This window comes from Drosophila miranda (genome assembly GCF_003369915.1).
Source record: "Drosophila miranda strain MSH22 chromosome Y unlocalized genomic scaffold, D.miranda_PacBio2.1 Contig_Y2_pilon, whole genome shotgun sequence".
In the NCBI taxonomy this organism is placed as follows: Eukaryota; Metazoa; Arthropoda; class Insecta; order Diptera; family Drosophilidae; genus Drosophila; species Drosophila miranda.
Window position 1 is genome coordinate 6,547,704 of NW_022881614.1, and position 24,965 is coordinate 6,572,668.

The following is a 24,965-nucleotide window of genomic DNA, read 5'->3' on the forward strand; positions in this document are numbered from 1 at the left end:
TCAGAATCAGACATAAATACTTAGCATTCAGCAGAGAGTAGTTTTGAAAACGTCATTCAAGAGACTAGCAAGCCTCTAAACCAATTTAAACAGCAGCTACTATTAGCGCAAGGGAGATTCACAGTTCATGAGTTAGTAAGAGTTTATGAAAATACCCGACATATTATTGAATTTGATACGGTAGACAATCTGCTAATCATTTTAAAAGAATTTATTCAGCCTCACTTAACCACAGGAATACACTGCACTTTAGAAGATTTATACCTTATCCAAAATAAGCTAAAGGAAAACTTCATAAATAAATTTCTCTTCACGAGAAAGTTCCTCCAAGATGTAGTAAATTCAGAAGATAAAGCTATAATTATAGAAGAAACACATTGCAGAGCCCATAGATGACTAGACGAAAATTACAAGCAAATAACTAAGCTGTATTATTGGCCAAACCTGCACAAAAAATTAAAAGAATATATAAAAAATTGTGAGATCTGTAACAAAAACAAATATCACAGACACCCTGTAAAAATTCCAATTGGGGAAGCTCCCATTCCAGCAAAAGAAGGAGATCAATTACACTTAGACATATACTATGCCCAAAACCTAACATTCATAACTTGTATAGATTCTTATTCCAAATACTTGGTGGTCAAGGAAATTCAAAGTAAATTAAACATTGAAAATAAGGTAATGGAAATTTTGCAACACTTTCCGTTAGCAACATCTTTAATGACTGACAACGAACCAAGCTTTACTTCAGCACAATTTAGATCATTCATACAAAGAAGTAACTTAACTATTTATTATGCTGATCCCAGCCACAGCACCTCAAATGGTCAGGTAGAAAGGGTATATTCCACACTAACAGAAATAGCGCGGTGCATCAAGGATGAACTAAATCTAACAGATTATTCAGAAATAATAATAAGGGCGCCACTGAAATATAACCTGACGATACATTCAACGACCAATCAAATGCCATATGACATATTGTATAACAAAATAGAACACAAGCATAATCCAATATTACTTAAGGAAGCTCAGACCAAAATGCTTAAGCTACATAACAAAGATAGAAGAGAAAAAGATTATAAAATAGGAGAAGTAGTTTATGAAAAGAAATTCGGGGAAAGGAATGAACTTCAATCCCGATACAAAAAGCAGGTAGTCAAAGAAAATCGACCGAATAAAATTATAATCAACAATAGAAACAGAATTATACATAAAGATAACATCAAATATTAAAGATTTTTTTTCCAGAAAATGTATGCGAATATACTAATACTGACTTTTGTTATATTGACGACTTCGGAAGTAATTGACTATACGCATAGTGACTATCTATTGCTCAAAGACGACAGAGACGTTTACACTTATGAAACATACGCTGAACTTTTCCATATTACTAATTTGAGTTTTTATAGAGAGATAATTGATAAAGAATCCAAATATGTCAACAAATCAATTAATTCAGACGATGAGTGGGAAATATCAATGGACTTAAGTCTATTAAAATTAATGATTTCAGAATTAGTTCCAAAACGGAATGAAAGGGGAATAAATGAATTAGGTACCATTTGGAAATGGATAGCAGGCAGCCCTGATCATGACGACTTTTTGAAAATACAAAATAAAGTAAATTAATTAACTGAAAATAATAATAAACAATTTGTAATAAATTCCAAATTTTTCAAAGAAATTGAATTGCTATCAAATTCATTAAAAAATGTCATCTTCAATGAAGAAACGATACTGAGAAAGCATCGTTTAAAATTAATAACTTTTGACCTACTAAATTTAGTTGATACCATAACCCTCTTAAAAGTAAACATTTTCAATACAAAAATTTTAAATAAAAACGAAATAGAGGACATTTATAAGCATGAAAAACATCCTGTTGAACTGTCTGATCTGCTGGACATTGCAACGGTTAAAATAATTCGAAATGCTGATTTAATAATCATTTACATAAAATATCCTCAAATTAGAGATATTTGCAAATTTTACCATGCAAGAGCCATCTCACAAAATGATGGAATGTTAGTTATGAGTGAAAAAGTTTGTGAATGTAAGGAGAAATACTATTTAATGAATAATTTTAAAAGTGAAACTTTTAACAATTACGCACAAATAAATTTAAAGAAGACCTGTTTCACCAATTTACTTAATGGCTTTAAAGCCAACTGCACTAAAAAAAGGGAAAAAAACAAAGAAATAGACATCATTCAGGATTGTGCCATATTAGTTTCAGGCAAAAATATCGTAGACAATACTACTTTGTTAGGATCGTATCTCCTTATATTCAACAACACAATTGTAATAAATAATATAACCCACATAAATGATAAGGGTAAAATTCTAAGATATATATCGCATCATAGATATAGCGATTTTGAATTAGTTGATTATATACAATCGAATGATAAGCAATTTTCTTTTGATAATGTTAATATTTTAAATCCCCTTATAACATTAGGTAATACGGCCTTACCATTAACAACATTATTCTTAATCATTTTGATATTGATAATGTTATTTTACTTCGGCTATAAATTAACCAAATTTGTACTTATTAAATCAATAAGAATACCGTCAGAAGAAATAGTGGAAAGCAACATTCAAATACTGTCAGAAGAAATTAGAGCTCTATCAGAACTTTAAAATGTATCGGGACGAAACATTTAAGAATGGGGGGAGTTAACGTACCCAATTCTATTGAGCTCTTATACGAGTTGTAAGCAATCTTTGGCTTTCCAAAACGAAAACAATTTCAATCTTGGGCCTCCGCCTAATTGATTTCTAAGATGTACAATCTCAAGGGCTCCCGCCGCAATCCCAATCTTTGACACTCGCCTAAATGGAAAACCAATGTTTGCCCACACCCGGCTTCTCATAAACAATCTCACTCCCGGCTTTCTGCAGATCCTGCACTTTAGGCATTTTACAGTTCTCTCTTTGGATGACGAAATCCAATACTCGGGATGGCGAAATCAATTGAAATGTTTATAGAAAAACTATTCCCGAAAGGGATCAACGCTGCAAAGATCAGAAAGTTCAAGTCAGTCTTGATCCAGAAGCGACACCGCAAAGTCGAGCTAAAAATTAAGATCGCGCAAACACTTTGCCCGGAATCCTTTGTGACCCTCTACTTAAATCTATATCAGTGAAGTTAGAAGTAAAATAAAAACTTTTTAAAAACACAATCCGCTACCGCAGTTATTTAATTTGCATTCGTGCTCGCAATTCAGCCGGCTGTAGGTCTTGTAGAAGATCAGTTCCTTCTCGTTTCCGAAAAGCCACTGGCGACCATCCCGAGAAATGGAGCGAATGGCTGGCACTGCCTCGGCTCGTACCACCTCCATGCGGTAGTTGGTTTCATAGCCGATGGCGGTGATGAGTCCTGCCTCCTTAACAACAGGTACTTCGGTTGGATTGTGGAAGTAAACCTGCAAAATAATTTAAACACAAGATTACTTGATGGATATCAGATCAATCTTACCTTGAAGCCGGGTCCATTAGTAGAGGAGCAGTAGTACTCGCTCATCTGGGCATCGAGAACAGCACTAAATCCCAGTGTAATCCCAGTCCCTAGAAGTTCTTGCACTAATTACATATATTTTTTTCTATTATCCATAGCCACTCAACAATGGCTGTCGCTGGATAATATTTGGCTGGTAATTTGTCGGGATAACCTGTCTCTGGATTCCATTTGACCGCCTCAAACCCATTTTTATACCCGATACTCAAAATGAGTATTGGGGTGTATTAGATTTTTATACCCGATACTCAAAATGATTATTGGGGTATATTAGATTTGTGGTAAAAGTGGATTTGTGTAACGTCCAGAAGGAATCGTTTCCGACCCCATAAAGTATATATATTCTTGATCAGCATCAATAGCCGAGTCGATTGAGACCTGTCTGTCTGTCCAACTGTCCGTCCGTCCGTCTGTCCGTCCGTCCGTCTGTCCGTCTGTCCGTCCCCTTCAGCGCCTAGTGCTCAAAGACTATAAGAGCTAGAGCAACGATGTTTTGGATCCAGACTTCTGTGATATGTCACTGCTACAAAAATATTTCAAAACTTTGCCCCGCCCACTTCCGCCCCCACAAAGGCCGAACCACTTGGCGTAGATGTTCACGATGAGATTGCATGTGATCACCAAGGCGACCACAAATGAGCAAAAGAAAAATGATCTAATGTCGGTTGTAGGGGTTGTATTTTTAATTCACATCTCCTCTCACCTCTCCCAACTGCTGAGACCGGAGTCTCCCACAAACTTCAGTCCATGCGGGCCCGTGCTCTTGAGGAATTCTTTGAGACTCCTGCCAAAGCTCCTCAACAGAAACATAGAGGATCCCTCCCTTTCTGGTTTCTTTGATGACTCCATTGCAACTATTGAGCTAATTCCTGCTAACGTCTTCCCACATTAAAGACCCAAATAATTAATGCGTCCTATCGATTGCGGTGATTTGAGTCGAGTCAGAGAAGATCCTTTCAAGTTAATTACTTTGACAACAGTTGCCGCAAGCATTTTCATTCAATTAGGTTTACGTACACTTGTCGTGCGGTCGTGTCTGATAGGATAAGCAAATTGTATCCGCTTCCACAAGTCCCACATCAAATTGTTGGAGCTTCTCTGCCCTGTGAAATAGTTTTTAATTGATTTAAATATACTTTTAATATGATAAAGTTTCACTCTACCTCGACTGAAGTGCAGCTCTCGCTTGCGAAGTTTTCCGCAACAAATATGTGGCGCTTTGGCCCCAAAAAAGCTTTAGCCTCATTTGCAATGAAAGCTTGGCCGCACGTGATGAAAAAGCGAACCATCGTCAGTTCTGGAACTCCAAGCCCTGCGATCGTTGTTTACCTTAAGATATATGTATATACTAAAATGAAAATCCGGAGCAATCCGCTGCCCCGGCGGCTGGCAGATGTCTTGTGCTTCCTGCTCATCGGCGTCTTTCTGCCGATTGTGTTCATGTTCGAGATTATTGTGGTTCTGCCGGCATTCCACGAGCCGGGCGGCTTCTTCCACACCTTCACCTTCCTCATGGCCATGTTTCTGGTGTTCAACATCAAGGGGAACATGATCGCATGCATGATGATCGACACCAGCGTAATCGGTGAGCCAGACAGTGTCCAGCCGATGGCCCAGTGATGGGAACTACTATGAACCATTTCAATCCACAGTCAAGCAAGTAAAGCCGCCGCCGGAGCAGTCGGCGGAGCGCCTTGAGTGGCGCGAGTGCACAGAGTGCAAACGGCTGGCCCCGCCCAGATCGTGGCACTGCAAGATATGCGGCGCTTGCATACTGAAGCGGGATCACCACTGCCTATACACGGGCTGTTGCATCGGCCACCAGAACCATCGCTTCTTTATGGGCTTCATTTTCTATTTGTTTGTGGGCTCTGTGTACGCCCTGGTCTACAACTCGATCTACATGTGGATAATCCATAGCAGCATATACTCCAATTGGCTGACAGTCCTCAAGCTGACCTGCCCCATGTTGCTGCTGTGACCGGCGGCTTCTGGACCAACATCTACCTGCTCTTTTACAGCCTCAATGTGCTGGCCTTGGCGTACGGCATCCTCCTGTTGGGCTATCATGTGCCGATTGTGCTCCGTGGCGGAGTTCCCGCCGACCGCACGAAGCAGCGAAAGCTCAAACACAAACGAGGAGTCAGGCAGAACCTAAGAAGTGTCTTTGGAGTGCGCATGCACATAGCCTGGCTATCGCCACTCATTCGCAGTGATCTACCCGACGATGGCTACCACTGGAGGGCCTCTACCTCTACCAAGGAGAGCGAGGACTGATCTGTGTTTGAGCTAGGTTAAGATAGATGTATTTTTGGGGCCTCCCAACTGGGCAGTCCGTAGATGAGTACCGTGACTATTGCTGGAATTTCTTCGGGCTGGATGCAGGCAAATTGCAGTATGGTGTAGTTGCAGCCGACTCCGCCCGTGAGTATGGTTGCCACCACCACCCGTTCCACTTGACTCTCGTCCAAGACCAAAATCAGGTTGTGAGGGAGCGTACGCTCCACCCACATTTTTTCCGCCCATCAGTTCGCCGTAATTTTCCCATTGGAGGGACCCGAGATTACGTTACTAGAATTCAGATTTTTGACTTTTCTTTATTGACTTTTCAGTTTTAGGTTAAGGGGGGGGAAGGCCACGAAGGCTACATGACATTAATTTTATATATTATACGGCCCGAGGGGTCTCTAAGCCCCAGGTAGCTAATTATCTTCTTTAAAGGGTGGGGGGGGGGGGGGGGGGGACAAGAACCAAAACCCAACAACAACGACGCAGCAGCAGCCAAAACGAGAGAGGAATACACCGAGGACCGAAAACCAACGGCATCGACGCAGCAACGGCGTGAATACACCGAGAAAGCATAAAACCCAACGACAACGACGCAGCAGCAGCCAAAGAGGGAGAGGGATACACCAAGAATCGAAATCCAACGGCACCGACACAGCAACGGCGAGGAATACACCAAGAACCGACACCTAACGGCACCGACGCCAAAACGGGGAGGAATACACCAAGAAACAAAACCCGACAACAACAACGCAGCGGAAGCCAAAGAGAGAGAGAAATACACCAAGAGCCGAAACGGTAGCCAACAGCATCAATTCAGCGACGGCCGAAGACGAGAAGCGCCGAAAAGATAAGCCGCCAGCGTCGACGCAGCAACGAAGCGCTGGAACAGTAAGCCCACAGCAGCAACGGCAGAAGAGAGGGGAAGAGGAGGCTTTCGACGAATACAAGCGTGGGAGTTCAGGGGTAAGCGAGTCTCTGGACGTGCAAATTAAATAACTGCGGTAGCGGATTGTGTTTTTAAAAAGTTTTTATTTTACTTCTAACTTTACTGATATAGATTTAAGTAGAGGGTCACAAAGGATTCCGGGCAAAGGGTTTGCGCGATCTTAATTTTTAGCTCGACTTTGCGGTGTCGCTTCTGGATCAAGACTGACTTGAACTTTCTGATCTTTGCATCGTTGATCCCTTTCGGGAATAGTTTTTCTATAAACATTTCAATTGATTTCGCCATCCCGAGTATTGGATTTCGTCATCCAAAGAGAGAACTGTAAAATGCCTAAAGTGCAGGATCTGCAGAAAGCCGGGAGTGAGATTGTTTATGAGAAGCCGGGTGTGGGCAAACATTGGTTTTCCATTTAGGCGAGTGTCAAAGATTGGGATTGCGGCGGGAGCCCTTGAGATTGTACATCTTAGAAATCAATTAGGCGGAGGCCCAAGGTTGAAATTGTTTTCGTTTTGGAAAGCCAAAGATTGTTTACAACTCGTATAAGAGCTCAATAGAATTGGGTACGTTAACTCCCCCCATTCTTAAATGTTTCGTCCCGATACATTTTGAAGTTCTGATAGAGCTCTAATTTCTTCTGACAGTATTTGAATTTTGCTTTCCACTATTTCTTCTGACGGTATTCTTATTGATTTAATAAGTACAAATTTGGTTAATTTATAGCCGAAGTAAAATAACATTATCAATATCAAAATGATTAAGAATAATGTTGTTAATGGTAAGGCCGTATTACCTAATGATATAAGGGGATTTAAAATATTAACATTATCAAAAGAAAATTGCTTATCATTCGATTGTATATAATCAACTAATTCAAAATCGCTATATCTATGATGCGATATATATCTTAGAATTTTACCCTTATCATTTATGTGGGTTATATTATTTATTACAATTGTGTTGTTGAATATAAGGAGATACGATCCTAACAAAGTAGTATTGTCTACGATATTTTTGCCTGAAACTAATATGGCACCATCCTGAATGATGTCTATTTCTTTGTTTTTTTCCCTTTTTTTAGTGCAGTTGGCTTTAAAGCCATTAAGTAAATTGGTGAAACAGGTCTTCTGTGGTAATTGTTAAAAGTTTCACTTTTAAAAGCCCTTGAGAAAGGCCACTGCGGAAGCACTAACGAAAGCGTTCCGAGAGCGCATCGTGTCCCGGTTTGGCGTGCCGAAGGTGGTGATCACGGATAATGGCGTCCAGTTCACCAGTAGAGCTTGTAAGAGGTTTTTGGAGCAGATGGGTGTACGGCATCAGTTCCCGGCCCCGTACACGCCGCAGGAGAACCCGACGGAGCGAACTAATCGGACAGTGAAAACTATGATAGCTCAGTTCACCGAAGGGAACCAGAGGAACTGGGATGAGAAATGGCCAGAGATAATGTTGGCCGTAAATTCAGGGGTATCCGAATCCACCGGGTACTCGCCGGCGTTCGTGGTCCAAGGGAGAGAGCCGAGGCTACCAAAGGCTCTATACGATGACGAAGCGCTTGGCACAGGACAGGGCACGCACACTCCGGACGAGAACGCGGCCAAGTTGAGAGAGGTGTTTCAACTGGTGAGGCGGAATCTCGAAAGAGCGGCGCAGGACCAGGCGAGGTATTATAACCTGAGGAGGAGAGCGTGGAAACCCACGATTGGAGACAAGGTATGGGCCAAGCAACACCATCTATCCAACGCGGCCGAAGGGTTTGCGGCAAAACTGGCCCCGAAATATGACGGGCCCTACACCATAATGGATTTCGTGTCCCCGGTCATTTGTAACTTAAAGAAGGACAGCGAGAAACGGACGCGGACCGCGCATATAGGGGATTTAAAGCCACAACCCGGGGAAGGAACCCCCAAAACAGGCCCGGGAGCCGAAGCGTAGACGACGCACAAGGAGGGGCAACGGGCGAGGCATACGGAGAAGGGTGGACGAGCACGGAAGACAGAGACTAACGGCAGGGGCAGAAAGGAGAGTCCCAGCTGGATGCCACGCAGGACAAGGTCGTACGAGTTACTCTTACAACTAGGGTTCAATAAAACTAAGAACCACGCGTGTCACGCAGGACATGAATCGCCCACAAGGGAGGAGCGGGTGGCCCAACTTGATGCCACGCAGGACAAGGCCGTACAGGATGCTCTTACAACTAAGGTTCAGTAAAACGGAGCAGCAGACGGCGGCCGGCGGACCAATACAGCTGGACCTACAAGAAAAAAAAAGGGAGGATTAGCTCGTCAGCCAATTGGAACTGATCAAAGGCAAAGAAGGTAGAAGACACCCGGGTTACCACTATCCCGGGGGGGCGGGTTGCGTGGTGCGTCGACGGACGAGGGGGCGCCCGAGAAGGGGGTTCCGAGATGAGCAGAAGTTCGGGTCCGGGTCCAGGGCATAGAAGCCAGCTGCTAACGTCGGGGATGGCGGGACAAAAGCGGATGCCGCCCGTGCGCGGTCTACCGGCTGGGGAATCGGATGATCCCTGGGTCCGAGGCGCTGCACGAGTGACATCCGCGTCTAAGCCGATCCAGAGACGGGCGGAGCTGGCCACGGGGGGCGGGCCGATGTTTGGCAGCACGGGCGAAAGGTCGGAGGACCTATTGGTCACGGGCTGGGAGATCGGTCAGCACCCTGGACTGGAACCCAAGGACGGGCTGGAAGAAAGGCAAGGTGAGATGAGGAACCCAAGAACTCGGGAGGCTTACCAGATCCAAGGCGGAGCCGGGCAACACGTCGCCAGACCTGGAAGTAGAAAGGGACAAAAAAAAAAAATAAAAAAAAGGGGAAAAGGAAGAAAATTGGGAACCGGAGGAAAGCTAACAAAATTAGGGGGCACCCTAAGGTTAACGCGGCGAGAGGCGCGGATAACTTTCAAAACGGGAGCGAGCGAGAGAGCCAGCTGGAAGGCAAGAGAGAGCCGTCCCACGGGCCCATGTAAGGCACCGTTACATGGAACGGTGAACACCGGCACGAGCCCTTATAAAGGCGGGAGCAGCGCTCGATCAGGTCTTTTCAAAAGTTGACCACGTGGAAAAAAAGAAAAAGGGTTAGATGCAGCAGCATTTAATGAGGTACCTAGCGAAGCAGCGAAAATGGATTCGCCGCGGGTATCAGGCTATGGGTTATACGCAAAGTCGGCGGCCAGGCGTACCAGGTCGAGCGCGAGGAGCAAAGGTCGAGTAGGAGTAGGTCCCCGGAGCTACAATTGTTGGCCTCACCGCTAGTGTCAACCGCGGGATCCATGGGACCGACGGTGTCCCCCATGGTATCGCCGGGGTACACCGAGGCGGAAAGTGACCTAGAATTGGTGAGCTGGGAGCCGGCGCCACGGAGAGAACGCAGACGCGAGGAGCCCCACCCCAAGCGCGAGGAGCCCCGGACCAGCAGTAGCAAGGAGCCCCGCACCAGCAAGCGCGAGGGGCCCCGCTCCAGCAAGCGCGAGGAGCCCCACACCGGCAAGCGCGAGGAGCACCGGGCCAGCAGACGCGAGGAGTCCCGCACCGGCAAGCGCGAGGAGCCCCGGACCAGCAGGCACGAAGAGCCCCGCACCGACAAGCGCGAGAAGCCCCACCCCAGTAAGCGCGAGGAGCGGCCTGAGGGAGGAAGGAGGGGGCGCACGGAGACGCGGAAGGAGGAGCCCAGTGAGCGGGCCTCGAAGCGGGCGTCCACGCGTTCGACGCGTACGGCCAAGGAAGAGGGCGCGCGGCGAGGGGATCAGCGGCCGACAGACCCACAGGTCGAGGAGCCGCAGCCAACGCCGGCCGAAACCGCGGTCAAAGAGCCGCAGACAACGCCGATCGAGACCGCGGTCAAAGAGCCGCAGTCAACGCAGGCCGACATCGCGGAAGATAACGCGGCCGCTGAGGCACGACGCCTCGCGGAATGGCACCGGCGGTTCGCGCTGGCCGCGGCGGCGGAGGAGCGGAGACAACGGCGTGTATGGGAGGACGCCTTGACGCTGGCAAAGAGGCTGAAGGCCACGCAGGAGGCTGAAAAGGCGGCGCAAGAAGCGGAGGCGGAGCGCCACGAGCGAGACGTCGCGCACCAATGGCGGTGTATTAGCCGGGTCGACGCAGCGGAGCGAAGGGAGACGGCGCGTCTGCGGGCGGAAGCGGAGAAGGCAAGGGCGACGCGGGCGGAGGGCGCGGCCGGCGGGCTGGCGGTGATCTCCAGCGACGAGGAGGAGGCGGAGTGCCCACCAGCGCCGAAGGCGGCTCGAGTCCAGTCGCCCGAAGAGGAGTGGCAGGAGAGGCTACGACGAGCCGAGGTGGAGGAGGAGGAGCTCTGGCAGCCACCCCCTGAACACGTCGAGTCCGAGGAGGAGCCACGGCCGCAGGCCCCACCGTCACCGGGGGCAGAGGAAGAGCTGTTCCGGCGTCGGCCGCCGGCTGACGACGCGCGCGGTCAAGGGGGTCAGCAGCAGCAGCGTCAGCATCAGCAGCAGCAGCAGCAGCAGCAGCAGCAGCGTCAGCAGCATCAGCAGCAGCAGCAGCAGCACTGCCACGGGCCACAGGGAGCCGCCATCGGGCCGTTCGTCTCGCAGGAGGTGCGCTCCGCGGTGCGAGACGGCATGATGTGGCACGTGCAAACGCTGCACATATCGTGGGCCTCTGGGCCCGCGCCCCAGCAGCCCGGGCAAGAAGCGAGGGAGGCTCGACTGTGGGAGGAGGCACCACGCGCCAGTGACGAGCGGGACCCGAGGCGGCGGGCACGGCCACAGGAGTCGACAGGCCCAGCGGTGGCACCCACCGCCGAAGAGGTGCCCGAGGAGGCGCCCGGGAGGACGGCAGAGGTCGAGACGGAGGGCACGACGAACACGCCAACATCACTGACGGCGGAGGGCCCAGCGGCGGCGCCCGAAGCCGAGGTGGCGGCCGACGGCGAAGCGGATGACGGCGCAAGAGCAACGGCGGAAGCGAAGAAGGACGAGGCCGCGGACCAACACTCACCTGAGCCTTGGCGATGGCCGGAACCCGGCCAGGGCGAGCGTCCGAAGCTGGGCCGACAGGCGTCGTGCCCAGGGGAGCGGGCGGAGGCGCGCCGGCCCGAGCTCCAGCGCCAGGCATCGTGGCCCCAGACGAGGTCGGCGGACAACTCACGGTGGCGGGCCGTCAACCGCGAGGAGTGGCCGGCCGTCGTCACGCGCTCTCTCGCGCGGATAAAGCCAACCGCGAGGAAGGTGAAGCGTCTGGTCAACGACGGGGGCGTCCGGTACCGGCTATTGGTGTCCACCGACCGGCAGGAGGTATTCCGGGCTAGTTATTGAGGAGAAAAGAAGAGTAGAGAAGAAGAATGGAGAAGAAAGTAACTTAAAACAAGAACAAGTAAAAAAGGAAAAAAAAAAACAAAAAAAAAGGGTGTTTTAAAGAAAAAAACATGGTCTTACCTTGCAGCAGAGGGACAGCGGGGAATCGGGGGAGCTTGAATGAAGGCGGCGGAAGGCGTCAAAGCGGGGGGAAAACTTACCCGAAGCATCCAGAGGGCCGGCGGAAAGCAGGCGGCCCAGCGAAGGGTAGTAGAAAAAACCAGACGCGCACAAGGTAAACGAAGAAAACACCCGGCATCGCGAGAAAATGGTACGTTTCCAGTCCATTGAGGAATTCGCGATCCGGAAGTAGAATACGCACGCTGCGACATATCGAGTAGAGCACAGAAACGACCCTACGCTGTATCGAGTGGAGCGTAAGGGCAACGCTGTGTCATATCGAGTAGGTCAGAATAGCGACCGTATCCTATACCGGGCGGGGCAAAGGAAAAAAGCTCCTATGCGAACTATCGGTAAGGGGGAATCGAATCGATCGCGCTCATCGGAGAGGGACGGCAACACCGCAAGGCGTGAAGCCGAAAGAGGGCGCCAGGGGGCACCCGGGTCGAGAACAAAGCACGCGCACCGGTCGCGCGGGGCTTTTGAAGCATCCCAAACCTGGGACGCGGAAAACCGGGGTTTTCCACCAATAAAAGAAAGGGGGAAGTGTGAGGAAAGGTATTCCCACACGTAGGGGGCAGTGCAGGGTTAAGCGCTAACGGCCGTTATCCGGGGATATCCGGAGGCGGCGAATTCCCGAGGAGAGCTCTCCCGGGGACCCAAGATGAGAGGGGAGGACCCCTGGAGAGAGAGCCGCGGGATGACGGGATCGGGCCGGCAGTGGCCCAGCGCATGACCAAATATGGTCATGAGATCACGCCACCAGCCAGGTCCCGTTGGAAAGCGACAAGGGAATGAAGGAACGCCGATGGAAAAATACGGGCACCGCATGGCGGAAAGTGCCGTTAGCGCCAGGCGGCATCGGCGGCGCTGACGCAGAAGCGAGCCTATAAGAGGAGGGCCGCGACCAGGAACAAGGGACAGTCAGCAAACGGAGCTAGCAAGAGTGAAGTGCACAGTGAGTGACAAGAGTGAGACCAAGCGAAGGGAAAAGAGCGTTAGAGGATCACACGTTGTGTGAGGATTGAGAGGCGGACTCGAGCGTGAAGCCAAGAGCCAAAGACCCCAATCCCTTGAACCAACGGTGCCACGCTTGACGCGCAACCCACCAGGAGTGAGGCACCCTCGGGCCGCAAAGCCAAGGGAGTCGAGTGAGAGCGAACGCGTCAGGCGCCTGACTGAGAGGCGGATTTGGGCCACGTGCCAAGTATCGCTAGCCCCAGTCAGTAGAGCCGGCGGTGCCACGCTCTGCGACGCCGTGGGGGGCCCAGGGAGCGCCACGCTCATCGAACCCCAGAGGAGAACCCCGAGGAGGACCCGCACCGGAGTCGGAATAGAGTAAGATAGACTTAAGATACCAATAAAGCATACTAGCATACCAGTACAAGACCCAACCCGTGCCATCTTACTTGTCGTCGGGGCAACATACAAATATTGTTGCAGCGAGCCTACCGACCGCTGAGCCAGCCCAGCTGCATCAGACGGGAAAAGAACGGAACGTTACAGTACCTAATTCATTTATCCCCCTTTCATTCCGTTTTGGAACTAATTCTGAAATCATTAATTTTAATAGACTTAAGTCCATTGATATTTCCCACTCATCGTCTGAATTAATTGATTTGTTGACATATTTGGATTCTTTATCAATTATCTCTCTATAAAAACTCAAATTAGTAATATGGAAAAGTTCAGCGTATGTTTCATAAGTGTAAACGTCTCTGTCGTCTTTGAGCAATAGATAGTCACTATGCGTATAGTCAATTACTTCCGAAGTCGTCAATATAACAAAAGTCAGTATTAGTATATTCGCATACATTTTCTGGAAAAAAAATCTTTAATATTTGATGTTATCTTTATGTATAATTCTGTTTCTATTGTTGATTATAATTTTATTCGGTCGATTTTCTTTGACTACCTGCTTTTTGTATCGGGATTGAAGTTCATTTCTTTCCCCGAATTTCTTTTCATAAACTACTTCTCCTATTTTATAATCTTTTTCTCTTCTATCTTTGTTATGTAGCTTAAGCATTTTGGTCTGAGCTTCCTTAAGTTATATTGGATTATGCTTGTGTTCTATTTTGTTATACAATATGTCATATAGCATTTGATTGGTCGTTGAATGTATCGTCAGGTTATATTTCAGTACCGCCCTTATTATTATTTCTGAATAATCTGTTAGATTTAGTTCATCCTTGATGCACCGCGCTATTTCTGTTAGTGTGGAATGTACCCTTTCTACCTGACCATTTGAGGTGCTGTGGCTGGGATCAGCATAATAAATAGTTAAGTTACTTCTTTGTATGAATGATCTAAATTGTGCTGAAGTAAAGCTTGGTTCGTTGTCAGTCATTAAAGATGTTGCTAACGGAAAGTGTTGCAAAATTTCCATTACCTTATTTTCAATGTTTAATTTACTTTGAATTTCCTTGACCACCAAGTATTTGGAATAAGAATCTATACAAGTTATGAATGTTAGGTTTTGGGCATAGTATATGTCTAAGTGTAATTGATCTCCTTCTTTTGCTGGAATGGGAGCTTCCCCAATTGGAATTTTTACAGGGTGTCTGTGATATTTGTTTTTGTTACAGATCTCACAATTTTTTATATATTCTTTTAATTTTTTGTGCAGGTTTGGCCAATAATACAGCTTAGTTATTTGCTTGTAATTTTCGTCTAGTCATCTATGGGCTCTGCAATGTGTTTCTTCTATAATTATAGCTTTATCTTCTGAATTTACTACATCTTGGAGGAACTTTCTCGTGAAGAGAAATTTATTTATGAAGTTTTCCTTTAGCTTATTTTGGATAAGGTATAAATCTTCTAAAGTGCAGTGTATTCCTGTGGTTAAGTGAGGCTGAATAAATTCTTTTAAAATGATTAGCAGATTGTCTACCGTATCAAATTCAATAATATGTCGGGTATTTTCATAAACTCTTACTAACTCATGAACTGTGAATCTCCCTTGCGCTAATAGTAGCTGCTGTTTAAATTGGTTTAGAGGCTTGCTAGTCTCTTGAATGACGTTTTCAAAACTACTCTCTGCTGAATGCTAAGTATTTATGTCTGATTCTGATTCTGTCTGGTCGACATCACTATCTGTCATATGATTTATTTTAATCCGAGATAAAGCGTCCGCTACTACGTTAGTTGAGCCTGGCTTATAAATGATTTTGGTGTGAAACTTTCTATGAAGTAATACCAACGTTTCATTTCAACATTTGGATTTTTTTGCGACATTGCAAAGGACAAAGGTTGGTGATCTGTATGTATTTCAATTCCACTCACTCCGTATAAATAATTTCGCAAATTTTTAATGCCCATACAATAGCTAATAATTCCTTTTTATTAGTAGCATATAACTGCTCGGTTTTACTTAAAGTTTTAGAAATAAATGTTATGGGATTCCCATCTTGCGACAAAACTGCACCTATTGCTATGTCCGATGCATCTGTGGTTAATGTGAATTTTTTATTGTAATCTGGTTGTACTAATTCAATATGTGCTATTAAACTGTCCTTTAAATTATTAAATGCTCCCATTGCTGGTTCATCCAGCTGTATTAATGTTTTCTTGGATGCCCTTCGTGAAACTTTCCCATTTACTCCACTGAGATATTTTGTTAATGGTTTGGCAATTGTAGCATAATTTCGGACAAATTTTCTGTAATACCCTGTTAGTCCTAAGAAGCTACGTAGCTCTCTGATATTTTTAGGAATTGGATAGTTTTGTATTGTGGAGATTTTGTCTGGATCTGTTTTAATGATATTTTGGGAAACAATGTATCCCAGAAACTTGGTTTCCAATTGAAAGAATTTAGACTTTTCTAGGGAAATTTTCATGTTAGCGTTTTGCAATATCTGTATTATATGAATTAGATCTTTATAATGTTGTTCTATAGTTTTTGAAAATATTATTATATCGTCCATATAGACGTGACAAGTTTTCCCAACTTGTTCTCTAAGTATATCGTCCATTGCCCTTTGGAAAATTCTGGGAGCGTTCGTCAATCCCATAGGCATTCTTAGAAATTCATATTTGCCGTTATTTATGGAAAAAGATGTTTTTTCAATATCTGATTCCCTCATTAAAATCTGATAGAAACCTGACTCTAAATCAATGGCCGAGAAATACTTTGCCTTACCTAAATTGGCAAGGATTACTGAAGGATCTTGCATAGGGTATCTATCCGGTATGGTGTTTTCATTAAGTTTCTTAAAGTCTATTACTAATCTATGTTTAGGAGTTCCTTCCTCATTTACTCCCTTCTTTGGTACTACTATTACCGGTGAATTATATGGGCTTTTACTAGGTCTGATTATACCTTCATCTAACATTTTACTTATTTCGTTATTAACGAAATCGTTAACCGAATAAGCGTATGGATACTGCTTGCCATATACCGGTCTATCATGTTCAGTGTTAATCTCTCCTTTTATATCCGTTCTGAACGGTAACTGTAAATTTATATTGGCATGGTCTTCTTCGATGATAGATACCATTTTCTCTCTGAGATTTTCTAAATTGTCCTCCTTGTAGGTTATTGTGTTATACAATTTCATTTTTTTCAATTCAGAATTTGCATAATTTTGAATGTCGGATATTTCTACGACGGCGCGTTCAGGATTTTTGCATCCCAAACTTTTAAATTGTTCATTGTCGGATAATTCAACGACGGCGTGTTCAGGATTCTTTAATCCCAAACTATTCGAACTTTTAGTGTCGGATAATTCAACGACGGCGTGCTCAGGATATTTTAATCCCAAACTATTAAAACTTTGGATGTCGGATAATTCAACGACGGCGGGTTCAGGATATTTGAATCCCAAACTATTGACGGATAATTCTTCGTCGGCGTTCTCAGGATTTTTTGATCCCAAGCTATATAAACTTCCTTCTACCTTTACTGAATCACTTTTCATTTCTTTTTCTTCTTCAAAATATTTTTTTATTATATATTCCTTCAACGGAAGGATGGTTTTTCCTTCTATAAAGGTTAATTTGTTTAAAGAAAGGACCTCGTCATATATTAGTTTCTCCTCATTGTCTTTATAACTTAAAGTCCCCTTTCCTGTATCAATAACAAATCCGATTTTCTTTAATAGGTTAAATCCTATTAGTAAATCTGCCTCCATTCCATCTATTTCATAAAACACTTGTTTTGTGTTGAAAATAGTTATATTATGGAAATATTTAATTATTGAAAACCCATTCACTGTAGCAACTTTTTTATAAATTGATAATTCTTTTTTATTTTCGTAAATTCCCTTTTTTATATAACAGAAAGTTGCTCCCGTATCTATCAAAACTTTTAATTCTCTGTTTATATTTTTATCCAATCTTTTTAAGTAGGGCAGACCTACTTCGGGGGCTGATCTAAAAAATGGTCCTCCTCAATGTTATTTATCCGCATTGCTTTATTAGCCGGTTGTTCCGACATTTCGTTTGGCTTTCGTTTCTGCGCCTGATTTTCGTTAGACTGATTATTAGGTACTACGTTTGCCCTAAAATGCTGAGCTTGGTTATAATTGTTATTATTTCTCCTATAATAACCGTTAGTATTCTCCCGATAATTTCTATTATTATTATTTCCCCTGAATTGATTGCTGTTCTGTCGGTTCTTGATTTGTATCGATTCGTCTACATCCATTGGTTCTGGGGCCTGATTTTGTTGTCTATTACCCAAGAAATAGGGTTGTCCCCATGACATGTTATTCCTCTGAAGATCCTTTTTTTGGTCGAATGGTGAACTATTAGTCCTTGGTTGTCGTTGGTTGAATCTTAATGTATTGTAGTTATTATTCCCTGAATTTCTGGGGCCACTGAATTGGTAGGCAAATTGGGCCCGAATGTTATTTGATTGCAATTCCTGTACCTTTGCCAAGGCATTCGGTAAATCTGGCCGTTTAGGCCAGTGACAAAAATGCGTAAGGCATTGTCTCTAATTTTCTTATTTGATTCTTTCGTGATTTCACTGTCCTTTCCGTGAGTCATTATTGTCTTATTTATTAACAAGGTCATTTTCTTGCTAACCTCGTTATAGAAATCTATTATTGAAAGGTTCCCTTGTCGGAGAACGCTTAACTCCTGTTCTATTATGTAAATTGGTCTCTTGTCACTGTAAACAAAGTCAAGTCGTGAAAGTATGGCATCAAAATTTAAAACTGTCCCGTGGTTGGTCAGTGCGTCATGTGCTGGTCCTGTTATTTTGTTTCTCAAAATTGTTAAGGCAATATAATATTGCTTACTTCCTTTCTTATATAACTTCACTGCAGTTTCTGCAGCTTCCCTCCATCCTACGTATTGGTTTAATCCACCATTGAAAATTGGTAGGGATTCTATTACCTTTAATGTGGTGTCATCTTTTATTGTCTCGTCTATTGTTTCTGCCTGATAATCTGATAAATGATCGGATTTAGTTTCTATTTGTTGTTTTAAATTTACAATTTGCTCCTGTACTTGTGAAATTTGAAATGCTATCAATTGTTTGACCAGATCTGCAGTGAGATCGGTCCTTGTTTGTGAGTTAATCATTTTTAGTTTTTCAAAATCTAAAGTTAGTTGAACCACCTTAAATTTTTCTTATATGTTTGGTTTTATAATCTAATATAACCTAATTGAACTTATATATTTATTAATACAACTTTTGCTCACGAACTATCCGGTAGGCGTCGCCCTTCTTAGTTTGGCTGACAGATCTTCGAACGGGTCTTCCTTCTTGATTTGGCTTACAGGTCTTCGAGCGGGGCTTCCTTCTTAAATTTCTTTGTTTAACTGGGGCTTCTGGGGGTCTTCCTTCTTTGGTTTAGCTGATAGTTTCACTTTCTTTGTGTTTTGGTTTGGTTGGTTTTGTTTAAAAACTTTGTTTTTTTTGTTTTTTTTTGTATTTTTGAATTGTCTTGATTAGCTTTTGTATTTATTTGTATTTTGTATTGTATTTGTATTTGTATTGTATATTGTATTTATTTTTGCACACCCTAAGCACCGGTTTGTTTCCTTTTTATCTCACTTTTCTTATCTTATATCTCACAGTCACTCCGCGTTTTTATATCTGAAGGATTTATTCCATTAATTAATTGTCCTTCGGGTTTCGGCACGACGCAACACTTTTATTATTCGGTGCTTTTTATACAACGTCGCCCCACGTTGGGCGCCAATTAATTAACTGCGGTAGCGGATTGTGTTTTTAAAAAGTTTTTATTTTACTTCTAACTTCACTGATATAGATTTAAGTAGAGGGTCACAAAGGATTCCGGGCAAAGGGTTTGCGCGATCTTAATTTTTAGCTCGACTTTGCGGTGTCGCTTCTGGATCAAGACTGCCTTGACCTTTCTGATCTTTGCATCGTTGATCCCTTTCGGGAATAGTTTTTCTATAAACATTTCAATTGATTTCGCCATCCCGAGTATTGGATTTCGTCATCCAAAGAGAGAACTGTAAAATGCCTAAAGTGCAGGATCTGCAGAAAGCCGGGAGTGAGATTGTTTATGTGTAGCCGGGTGTGGGCAAACATTTTTTTTCCATTTAGGCGAGTGTCAAAGATTGGGATTGCGGCGGGAGCCCTTGCGATTGTACATCTTAGAAATCAATTAGGCGGAGGCCCAAGATTGAAATTGTTTTCGTTTTGGAAAGCCAAAGATTGTTTAAAACTCGTATAAGAGCTCAATAGAATTGGGTACGTTAACTTGCATACGGGCTGCTGAGCGGTGCGATAGGTAGGGAACCCAGAAAGAATAAAGTGAAATGTAGTATAACAGAAACATAGCACGACCACCAACAATATATACACTAGGGAACCTGGAGGCCCGAGGCTTCATCTTCCCTGCCCTTCCTCCCGCCTCTTGCCCGAGTCTGTGTGATTCCATCCACTAGTTCGTAGCCCGACCGGATCCTGAGGCCGCTGTCCGGCGATTGCCTAGGCGTTCCCGGTGATACCTGTCGGCGTTCCTTCCGCATGATCCCATCCCGTAGTTTGTGACCCCGCAGGGTCCCGAGGCCGCTATCCGACGATCGTCTAAGCGCCCCCGGTGACTCCTGTTGGTGTCTCGCCTGATCCCCGTAGTTCCCTGGGTCCCGAAGGGGCTGTCCGGCGATTGCCTAAACCCTCTCGGCGATACCTGCCCTGTATGATAAAGACTTTCGGCGATTGCCTAAGCGCTCTCGGCGATACGCGTCGGTATTCTCGTACTCGTAGTAATTCTTAGTTCGGCGGTGTCCCGTAAGTGCTATCCGGCGATTGCCTAGGCACTCTCGGCGATGCTTGCCGGTATCCCCGACCCTCGTAGTAATTCTAGTAAAAATATTTCACAACTTTGCCCCGCCCACTTCCGCCCCCACAAAGGCCGAACCCCTTGGCGTAGATGTTCACGATGAGATTGCATGTGATCAACAAGGCGACCACAAATGAGCAAAAGAAAAATGATCTAATGTCGGTTGTAGGTGTTGTATTTGTAATTCACATCTCCTCTCCCAACTGCTGAGACCGGAGTCTCCCACAAACTTCAGTCCATGCAGGCCCGTGCTCTTGAGAAATTCTTTGAGACTCCTGCCAAAGCTCCTCAACAGAAACATAGAGGATCCCTCCCTTTCTGGTTTCTTTGATGACTCCATTGCAACTATTGAGCTAATTCCTGCTAACGTCTTCCCACATTAAAGACCCAAATAATTAATGCGTCCTATCGATTGCGGTGATTTGTGTCGAGTCAATGAAAATCCTTTCAAGTTAATTACTTTGACAACAGTTGCCGCAAGCATTTTCATTCAATTAGGTTTACGTACACTTGTCGTGCGGTCGTGTCTGATAAGATAAGCAAATTGTATCCGCTTCCACAAGTCCCACATCAAATTGTTGGAGCTTCTCTGCCCTGTGAAATAGTTTTTAATTGATTTAAATATACTTTTAATATGATAAAGTTTCACTCTACCTCGACTGAAGTGCAGCTCTCGCTTGCGAAGCTTTCTGCAACAAATATGTATGTGGCGCTTTGGCCCCAAAAAAGCTTTAGCCTCATTTGCAATGAAAGCTTGGCCGCACGTGATGAAAAAGCGAACCATCGTCAGTTCTGGAACTCCAAGCCCTGCGATCGTTGTTTACCTTAAGATATATGTATATACTAAAATGAAAATCCGGAGCAATCCGCTGCCCCGGCGGCTGGCAGATGTCTTGTGCTTCCTGCTCATCGGCGTCTTTCTGCCGATTGTGTTCATGTTCGAGATTATTGTGGTTCTGCCGGCATTCCACGAGCCGGGCGGCTTCTTCCACACCTTCACCTTCCTCATGGCCATGTTTCTGGTGTTCAACATCAAGGGGAACATGATCGCATGCATGATGATCGACACCAGCGTAATCGGTGAGCCAGACAGTGTCCAGCCGATGGCCCAGTGATGGGAACTACTATGAACCATTTCAATCCACAGTCAAGCAAGTAAAGCCGCCGCCGGAGCAGTCGGCGGAGCGCCTTGAGTGGCGCGAGTGCACAGAGTGCAAACGGTTGGCCCCGCCCAGATCGTGGCACTGCAAGATATGCGGCGCTTGCATACTGAAGCGGGATCACCACTGCCTATACACGGGCTGTTGCATCGGCCACCAGAACCATCGCTTCTTTATGGGCTTCATTTTCTATTTGTTTGTGGGCTCTGTGTACGCCCTGGTCTACAACTCGATCTACATGTGGATAATCCATAGCAGCATATACTGCAATTGGCTGACAGTCCTCAAGCTGACCTGCCCCATGTTGCTGCTGGTGACCGGCGGCTTCTGGACCAACATCTACCTGCTCTTCTACAGCCTCAATGTGCTGGCCTTGGCGTACGGCATCCTCCTGTTGGGCTACCATGTGCCGATTGTGCTCCGTGGCGGAGTTTCCGCCGACCGCACGAAGCAGCGAAAGCTCAAATACAAACGAGGAGTCAGGCAGAACCTAAGAAGTGTCTTTGGAGTGCGCATGCACATAGCCTGGCTATCGCCACTCATTCGCAGTGATCTACCCGACGATGGCTACCACTAGGCCCTCCAGTGGAGAGAGAGCCATCTCCTCTACCAAGGAGAGCGAGGACTGATCTGTGTTTGAGCTAGGTTAAGATAGATGTATTTTTGGGGCCTCCCGACTGGGCAGTCCGTAGATGAGTACCGTGACTATTGCTGGAATTTCTTCGGGCTGGATGCAGGCAAATTGCAGTATGGTGGAGTTGCAGCCGACTCCGCCCGTGAGTATGGTTGCCACCACCACCCGTTCCACTTTACTCTCGTCCAAGACCAAAATCAGGTTGTGAGGGAGCGTACGCTCCACCCACATTTTTTCCGCCCATCAGTTCGCCGTCATTTTCCCATTGGAGGGACCCGAGATTACGTTATTAGAATTAAGATTTTTGACTTTTCTTTATTGACTTTTCAGTTTTAGGTTAAGGGGGGGGGAAGGCCACGAAGGCTACATGACATTAATTTTATATATTATACCCGAGGGGTCTCTAAGCCCCAGGTAGCTTATTATCTTCTTTAAGGGGGGGACAAGTCGCGATCACGGCGGACGCCACTGGCATTTCAGAAGCAAAACCCAACAACAACGACGCAGCAGCAGCCAAAACGAGAGAGGAATACACCGAGGACCGAAAACCAACGGCATCGACGCAGCAACGGCGTGAATACACCGAGAAAGCATAAAACCCAACGACAACGACGCAGCAGCAGCCAAAGAGGGAGAGGGATACACCAAGAATCGATCCCCACCGACACAGAAACGGCGAGGAATACACCAAGAACCGACACCTAACGGCACCGACGCCAAAACGGGGAGGAATACACCAAGAAATCGGTGAGCCAGACAGTGTCCAGCCGATGGCCCAGTGATGGGAACTACTATGAACCATTTCAATCCACAGTCAAGCAAGTAAAGCCGCCGCCGGAGCAGTCGGCGGAGCGCCTTGAGTGGCGCGAGTGCACAGAGTGCAAACGGCTGGCCCCGCCCAGATCGTGGCACTGCAAGATATGCGGCGCTTGCATACTGAAGCGGGATCACCACTGCCTATACACGGGCTGTTGCATCGGCCACCAGAACCATCGCTTCTTTATGGGCTTCATTTTCTATTTGTTTGTGGGCTCTGTGTACGCCCTGGTCTACAACTCGATCTACATGTGGATAATCCATAGCAGCATATACTGCAATTGGCTGACAGTCCTCAAGCTGACCTGCCCCATGTTGCTGCTGGTGACCGGCGGCTTCTGGACCAACATCTACCTGCTCTTCTACAGCCTCAATGTGCTGGCCTTGGCGTACGGCATCCTCCTGTTGGGCTACCATGTGCCGATTGTGCTCCGTGGCGGAGTTTCCGCCGACCGCACGAAGCAGCGAAAGCTCAAATACAAACGAGGAGTCAGGCAGAACCTAAGAAGTGTCTTTGGAGTGCGCATGCACATAGCCTGGCTATCGCCACTCATTCGCAGTGATCTACCCGACGATGGCTACCACTAGGCCCTCCAGTGGAGAGAGAGCCATCTCCTCTACCAAGGAGAGCGAGGACTGATCTGTGTTTGAGCTAGGTTAAGATAGATGTATTTTTGGGGCCTCCCGACTGGGCAGTCCGTAGATGAGTACCGTGACTATTGCTGGAATTTCTTCGGGCTGGATGCAGGCAAATTGCAGTATGGTGGAGTTGCAGCCGACTCCGCCCGTGAGTATGGTTGCCACCACCACCCGTTCCACTTTACTCTCGTCCAAGACCAAAATCAGGTTGTGAGGGAGCGTACGCTCCACCCACATTTTTTCCGCCCATCAGTTCGCCGTCATTTTCCCATTGTAGGGACCCGAGATTCCGTTATTAGAATTAAGATTTTTGTGTTTATTTTATTGACTTTTCAGTTTTAGGTTAAGGGGGGGGGGAAGGCCACGAAGGCTACATGACATTAATTTTATATATTATACCCGAGGGGTCTCTAAGCCCCAGGTAGCTTATTATCTTCTTTAAGGGGGGACAAGTCGCGATCACGGCGGACGCCACTGGCTTTTCAGAACCAAAACCCAACAACAACGACGCAGCAGCAGCCAAAACGAGAGAGGAATACACCGAGGACCGAAAACCAACGGCATCGACGCAGCAACGGCGTGAATACACCGAGAAAGCATAAAACCCAACGACAACGACGCAGCAGCAGCCAAAGAGGGAGAGGGATACACCAAGAATCGATCCCCACCGACACAGAAACGGCGAGGAATACACCAAGAACCGACACCTAACGGCACCGACGCCAAAACGGGGAGGAATACACCAAGAAACAAAACCCGACAACAACAACGCAGCGGAAGCCAAAGAGAGAGAGAAATACACCAAGAGCCGAAACGGTAGCCAACAGCATCAATTCAGCGACGGCCGAAGACGAGAAGCGCCGAAAAAATAAGCCGCCAGCGTCGACGCAGCAACGAAGCGCTGGAACAGTAAGCCCACAGCAGCAACGGCAGAAGAGAGACGCGGAAAACTAAAGCGAAGTAACGACGCGCCAGCAGCGAGACAGAGACGCGAAAGCCGGCCCTCTGCCGCCGCGGAAGATGACGACGCTAGCCGCCCACGCTGACGCTGGATCGGAGAGCCAGCAGAACGCCGGCTCTGAGCTGGGAAAACGTGAAAGAAGAAAGATTCGTTTGGAAGCAGTCGTAGGAGTCGGACGTGTTTGCGGATAAAATTCGAGTGGCGTACGAAAAGTAAGGCACGTGGCGGGCCAGATCCACGCCAACGCGATCAGTGAC

General features: G+C 46.1%; 3 protein-coding genes and 1 pseudogene across 3 annotated transcripts; all 4 read left to right on the plus strand.

The window, feature by feature from the left end:
* Nucleotides 1–4,885: 4,885 nt before the first annotated feature.
* LOC117193336 lies at nucleotides 4,886–5,856 on the plus strand (annotated as a pseudogene).
* Nucleotides 5,857–10,047: 4,191 nt separating this feature from the next.
* LOC117192956 (proteoglycan 4-like) lies at nucleotides 10,048–20,881 on the plus strand. Its single transcript, XM_033397679.1, has 3 exons — nucleotides 10,048–10,842; nucleotides 11,350–11,819; nucleotides 20,794–20,881. The coding sequence occupies exons 1-3, from the start codon at nucleotides 10,048–10,050 to the stop codon at nucleotides 20,879–20,881; spliced, it is 1,353 nt and encodes a 450-aa protein (XP_033253570.1).
* Nucleotides 20,882–21,346: 465 nt separating this feature from the next.
* Nucleotides 21,347–22,235, plus strand: LOC117193248 (probable palmitoyltransferase ZDHHC24). The gene is made up of 2 exons (XM_033397991.1): nucleotides 21,347–21,578; nucleotides 21,646–22,235. Exons 1-2 carry the CDS (start codon nucleotides 21,347–21,349, stop codon nucleotides 22,233–22,235), a joined length of 822 nt encoding a protein of 273 aa, XP_033253882.1.
* Nucleotides 22,236–22,313: 78 nt separating this feature from the next.
* Nucleotides 22,314–23,696, plus strand: LOC117192957 (probable palmitoyltransferase ZDHHC24). Its single transcript, XM_033397680.1, has 2 exons — nucleotides 22,314–22,434; nucleotides 23,107–23,696. Exons 1-2 carry the CDS (start codon nucleotides 22,314–22,316, stop codon nucleotides 23,694–23,696), a joined length of 711 nt encoding a protein of 236 aa, XP_033253571.1.
* The last annotated feature ends 1,269 nt before the right edge of the window (nucleotides 23,697–24,965 follow it).